This window comes from Portunus trituberculatus, chromosome 12 (assembly GCF_017591435.1).
Source record: "Portunus trituberculatus isolate SZX2019 chromosome 12, ASM1759143v1, whole genome shotgun sequence".
NCBI classification, from domain to species: domain Eukaryota; kingdom Metazoa; phylum Arthropoda; class Malacostraca; order Decapoda; family Portunidae; genus Portunus; species Portunus trituberculatus.
The window spans coordinates 7408892-7414680 of NC_059266.1; the positions used below are offsets into that span (position 1 = coordinate 7408892).

General features: G+C 41.1%; 1 protein-coding gene across 1 annotated transcript; it reads right to left on the reverse strand.

Annotated features, from left to right (window-relative positions):
• Positions 1-2839: 2839 nt before the first annotated feature.
• Positions 2840-5397, reverse strand: LOC123502830 (NADH dehydrogenase [ubiquinone] 1 alpha subcomplex subunit 12-like). The gene is made up of 4 exons (XM_045252103.1): positions 5244-5397; positions 4674-4756; positions 4332-4447; positions 2840-3468 (listed from the first exon to the last, which is right to left on the reverse strand). Exons 1-4 carry the CDS (start codon positions 5336-5338, stop codon positions 3340-3342), a joined length of 423 nt encoding a protein of 140 aa, XP_045108038.1. The 5' UTR covers positions 5339-5397; the 3' UTR covers positions 2840-3339.
• Positions 5398-5789: the final 392 nt, after the last annotated feature.

A 5789-nucleotide genomic window follows, 5' to 3' on the forward strand; every position in this document is an offset into this window, starting at 1 on the left:
GTACTGATACAGGCCACCGGGAGGAAGCGATAAGGTGCACCAAAATCAATATATTTCACGGGGGCTGTGTGTCAACCGTGTCATATTCTGAAACACTTCTGCGCCGCACTCCCACTACACTCTCTTCTAAAGGCTCTGCTTCAAGTGGCGCTGATTTTCAAGGGTGCTTTTGTGGTTCTAGTGACAGATTAACATGGTTTTTACATATTCAGGCAAAAAAAAGCTGTCTTGTGAATCTTGTTAATCATTTCTTTAGTCTTTGAAAATAGTCGTAGAGAAAGAGAGAGAGAGAGAGAGAGGGGGGGGGGTCAAAATACAAGACTGTTTTTGATAAGTTACAAGGATTTATAAAGTTGTTTTCTATGGTTCTAGTGAAAATTAATAAGGAAAACTGTCTTGTGAATTGACTAATGGTATTTTACCTTCAAAAATAGCCATGGAGAGAGAGAGAGAGAGAGAGAGAGAGAGAGAGAGAGAGAGAGAGAGAGAGAGAGAGATTTAAGAATGCAGACCTACAAGTTGTGTCTGTCTGTCATTTTAGGCCGCTTCTGCAGGCCAAGTTTACGGTGGTTCGTCCTTAAGTGGTGACATTGAAGTGTGTGGGAGTCTCCTTCTTTTTTGTCTTTCCTCCCTGCTTTGTTGGCGGAAGGCGTGGGTGGTTGTGGGAATATTGATGATGATGATGATGATGACGGGGGAGATTTCTGGAAAGGTGCGTTGAAGGTGATAGTGTAAGGAAAGGACCTATCAATCTACTCTCTCTCTCTCTCTCTCTCTCTCTCTCTCTCTCTCTCTCTCTCTCTCTCTCTCATGACACTTAATTTCTTTTCCAGTTTTATTTTTCTTCACTCACACATACTCACAAACAATTCTCCTTCATTTTTTTTTTCTTTTTTTTTTTCTTTCTTTCTTCCATCCATTCCCCTTTCATTTCACCTTAAGGCCACATATCCCTTTTCTCTTACTCTCCACCTCTTCCCACCTCTCTCTCTCTCTCTCTCTCTCTCTCTCTCTCTCTCTCTCTCTCTCTCTCTCTCTGTTGTATTAGTTTATATGCGATTTACAGTACGTAGCGATAAGGTTGGCACGCGTTGAGCTGCCCCCGCCACCACCACCACCATAACGCCGCCGCCTGCACGCTCTTCGCCTCACGTGATTTGGTGGTCGCCGAGGAGAAACGCAATACCTCCATGGATTTTTTCCTAATCTTGCGCTATAATCTGTGCCTGAGCCAGAATGCCCCCCCTCCTCCTCCCTCTCTCTCTCTCTCTCTCTCTCTCTCTCTCTGCGTTGGATGTGAGACGAAAACTAATATCGAGAAATTGGAAACGTTGTCCTGGGATTTATTAATGTTTGGTGCATTTACTTTTTATTTATCCAATTTCAAGTTTCCACCCACAATTTCTCCCGTCAGTCCTGTTTCTCGGCCCTGTTTCCTATTGTAAAAAGCACCAAGTGGTCTCGATAACATCCTTGAGCTTTCTTACTGCTTGGATTACAAGGAGTGCGCGGTATTGCAACATCCAGCCTTATTTTTCTGACCTTGGTTTAAGAGGTGGGTCGTTCGATACCGGCGGACTCAGACAAACAGGTTCAAGAATTAAAAGCTCAGTGTCCAACTCTGTAATCCTTCGAGCAAACAGCCGCAAATCGTGTCCCTCCCACCACGGCGTCCCCCATCCAGATTGTGCATTGAAGGAAGGCTTACTGCTTCCCCGCACCCCCGCCCCTCCATCCCTCCACCATCCACCGTCCTTGAGGCTGTGGATTCTAGGTTTGGTTTTGGGTCATGCATGTATATCCCGTGGACATTATACTATATATAGACACACACACACACACACACACACACACACACACACACACACACTCGCGCGCGATATGGTTGTGTTGCAAGACCAGCAGATGCACTGAATGATACGTACACATAGGTGCAAACACGCTTTATGTTAAATATCATCATCTGTGCACCATTTCTAGGAACGGTATTCAGCACACGCACAATGTATTATCTCTAAATCGAAGGGAATAAAGGGATGACAAATAAATAATAAATAAATCAATCAAATAAATAGATAAATAAATAAATGAAGTAAAATAGATAAAAAAAAAGGAGGAGGAGGAGGAGGAGGAGAGATGATAAGTATGGGAAATGTTCATCAGTATCCGCCATCAGCCTCCTAGCCATCTCTGCAACGTAATGTTTGAACAAAATTCTTACTCGCACAATTTATTATTACTTTTATTTTTTTACAGGTTCTTATACTTAGTTAAAAATTTTAAATCTCAAAAGTTTTATCTGATTATGTATATATGTTCCTTATTGAAAAATAACCATTGTAGCCTACATGTGTTAAATATTATTTGGGGTTCTTACATGTAGTGTAAAGACTAATCATATGTCATTGTTAAGTAAGGAGCATGTCTTTGTTGTGTATGCTGAGACTGAACTTTTCTTTTCAATATATGTACAGTTATAGTGATGAATCAAATAACAAACTGGTCTCTCTTCTGGTTTCCTTTCAATGTATGTAGTTACAGTGATGAATCAGATAACAAACTGCTCTCCTCTGGTCTTCACACCCTGAGAGGTGCTGGTTAGTAGGTTCTAGATTTTCAGATTGAGGGGAAATGCAGTACACAGTGGGAGTGATTGGCCCTCGGTACTGAATTTCTGATAGTCTTTGTACCTCCACTGTCCAGTTAAAATTCATGACAGAAATATGTATAGGGATGTTTCCTCTCAACCTTTCCCATAGTTCTTGAGTACAGACATTAAATATATCATAGATGTTAAACACACACACACACACACACACTAGGTAAGTAAATACATATGTAGGTTTAAACATTAACCATTTTATTATTTTTATTGTACATATTTACATTTGCAATTTTCCTTGACCTGTTAGTTGCCACAGCCAGCATCCTTCAACTCTCCATGTAGGACACTTAAACATCAAAGGAAACAAAATAGGATCTTCTCTACCTTAATAGCAAATAATAGTTCATGCAGTCACATTAGTCCTGGGTTAGATCAGCTTTAGGTTAGATAATATTGGTGCTAGACTTGCCTTCACCCTGAACTTCACATATACATCAGTCAATTACTTCCACATTCTACCACAATGTAACACAACACAACACAGCATCTCATCATCTAAAAATACTCCAAAGAATTTCTCCAATGAACATTACCAATCACCCTTTCCTTCTCATCCTACACAGAACTCTGAGGATGGCTGGCAGACAACATCAAGGAACACAGCAACACAAACCACCCAGTCTAAATCTAGTCTCGATACAGGAAAAGGATGAGTGTGAGGTGAAGAGGGAGTTCTATGTTGCTTTAGGGGGTGTCCATGCCTCCACCTTGGGCTTGGTGGTGCTGTAGGGCATGTAAGCATCTGCAGTGCCTGTCACATTCATCTGATGGCCACTCTGCCAGCCGTAGGAAGTAGGGGCCACCTGCAATATCAAAAGGGAGTGTTAGGTTGCCAGGCCAGTTTTTTTTTTTTTTTTTCCATCTAAGAGGGGAAAGCTGGTCAAGGGCAACATAAAGAAGAAAATAAAAAAAAAATAGGTCCACTTAGTTGTCAGTCCCCTTGCAGGTCTGAGTGTTAGCTAAAAGGATAAATTTCTTGAAACTTCCCTCTTAAATGAAGTCCCCTCGCAGGTCTGAGTGTTAGCTAAAAGGATAAATTTCTTGAAACTTCCCTCTTAAATGAAGTAAAGTCATAGGAAGTTGGAAATAGAGAAGTAGGTAGGTTTTTGAGATGTAAACAATATAATCGCTGATTTCATACTTATTTATCCAACAAAAAATGGGTGAAGGAGCCATTCTCTAACAATGTGAAATATGTGGCAAACCTTAAATGCGTCTGTATATGGACAAAACTTAAACCTTCTTATTTTTTCATTATCTTTTATATGTAAGAGGGAAAATCTGTCCCAAGGGGAACAAAAATTACTAAATAAAAAGGCCCACTTAGATACCAGACCCTGAGCAAGTCATATCTGTGCAGCATCCTTCAACTTCCTACTCCAGCAAAACCCTTCTGCTTTAACACACTCCCTTATCCTTCTCTATTCCTGCCCCATAATCTCCACTCCCACTCCCAACTCTTGCACCATAAAACACCCCATCTCCACTCTTGCCCCATATCCTCCACTCCTGCACCATAAACACCCCATATCCTGCACTCCTACCCCCACTCTTGCACCATAACCCACCATATCCTCCACTCCTGTCCCCAACTATGCACCATAAACCCCCATGTCCTCCACTTCTACCCCTTAACCCCATACAGACCCCAATAAAATGGTCTTACCTTGGTGGGGGGTTGGTCAGTCTTGTGGTGCAGCCAGCCATACCACTCAGCCGGCACCATGGAGCCATCGTAATCAGTGCCGACACTCGGACTGTAGATAATCCAGCGATTGCGACCTACGGGAGTGGAGGGATAGAATGGTGGTAGTAGTAGTAGTAATAATAGTAGTAGTAGTAGTAGTAATAGTAGTAGTAGTAGATATTTTTAATCTGCCTTGGGAGTAGAGAGAGAGAGAGAGAGAGAAAGAGATATTTTTAATCTGAGAGAGAGAGAGAGAGAGAGAGAGAGAGAGAGAGAGAGAGAGAGAGAGAGAGAGAGAGAGAGAGAACATCACACACTTACCCAAGGTCAGCTGTTTGTTCTCATAGTATTTGTTACCCATGGCATCCTCGCCCACCAGAGTGCCATCCTTCAGGTCATCCACCCTGCAGAGACACTTAGCATTAACACTCCATACACGAGAGAGAGAGAGAGAGAGAGAGAGAGAGAGAGAGAGAGAGAGAGAGAGAGAGAGAGAGAGAGAGAGTTTGTGTGCGTCTGAAAACCTAACCTAATCTGGCTTTTCTAAAAAAAAAAAAAAAAAAACTTATCTCAATATTCACCGAGAAAAAACCCAAGAATCAACGTAAATAAAAATAAACAGATGAAATTCTATCCTTTAATCTGTCTAGTGTCCACCAACCAACAAAACCTCACAAATGCACTTCATCTACCTCACACACACCCCAACGCTTCAACACTCACTACCAAGGAAATAAAAGCAGCGAGGAGTACACACACACCCTTATTTATTATCATTTAAGTGGAGACTGAGGTTTTCTAAGGTATAAATATTCCCCCGGTAAATGCTTCTATCTTCCATACGTCTCCTGCCTTCTCTCTCCTCCCGCCCCCTCACAGCGCCTGTCTCACCTGTACAGCTGGTATAGGGACGCCCTGATCCCCCCGTGGTCCTTCATGATCCTCAGGGCCTTGAAAATTTTGTCGATCCCAAAATACGAGGCCATGGTTGTGGTGGTGGTAGTGGTCAGCTGCTGGAGGCGGCGGTGGTGGTGGTGGTAGTAGATCAAATAGGTTCTAAGTTTAAAATGATTGCGATTAAATTGTTTCTTTGATTTCAGTTATTTTATTCTACAGTTTTTATGTATTTTCTATCCATAAAGGTAGATTTTGATTTAGTTTTAGAGGGATTATGAATATAAAAAAACAAAATTACATGCAAGTATTTCTATTTGTTGTATTTGTTTACATATGAATAATAGGAAAGGATAAATTAAACTAATATATTAATCTTTAGATAATGAACACATTTTATATACACTATCACTAACACCATTTTTTTTTTTTTTACTAATTATCATCTGTAGCATGCACATGACTCATAATACTGAATCTACACACCAGGGAAATTAAAACAACCACAAATCACGAGTAAAAGCATAATGAACCCAAAATCCT

Coding starts and splice junctions, on each gene's coding strand:
- LOC123502830 (XM_045252103.1), bottom strand. CDS start 5,338: ATGGCCTCGTATTTTGGGATCGACAAAATTTTCAAGGCCCTGAGGATC. Junction 4,448..4,673: donor GAACAAACAGCTGACCTTGG/GTAAGTGTGTGA, acceptor CCACTCCCGTAG/GTCGCAATCGCTGGATTATC. Junction 3,469..4,331: donor CTGACCAACCCCCCACCAAG/GTAAGACCATTT, acceptor TTGATATTGCAG/GTGGCCCCTACTTCCTACGG.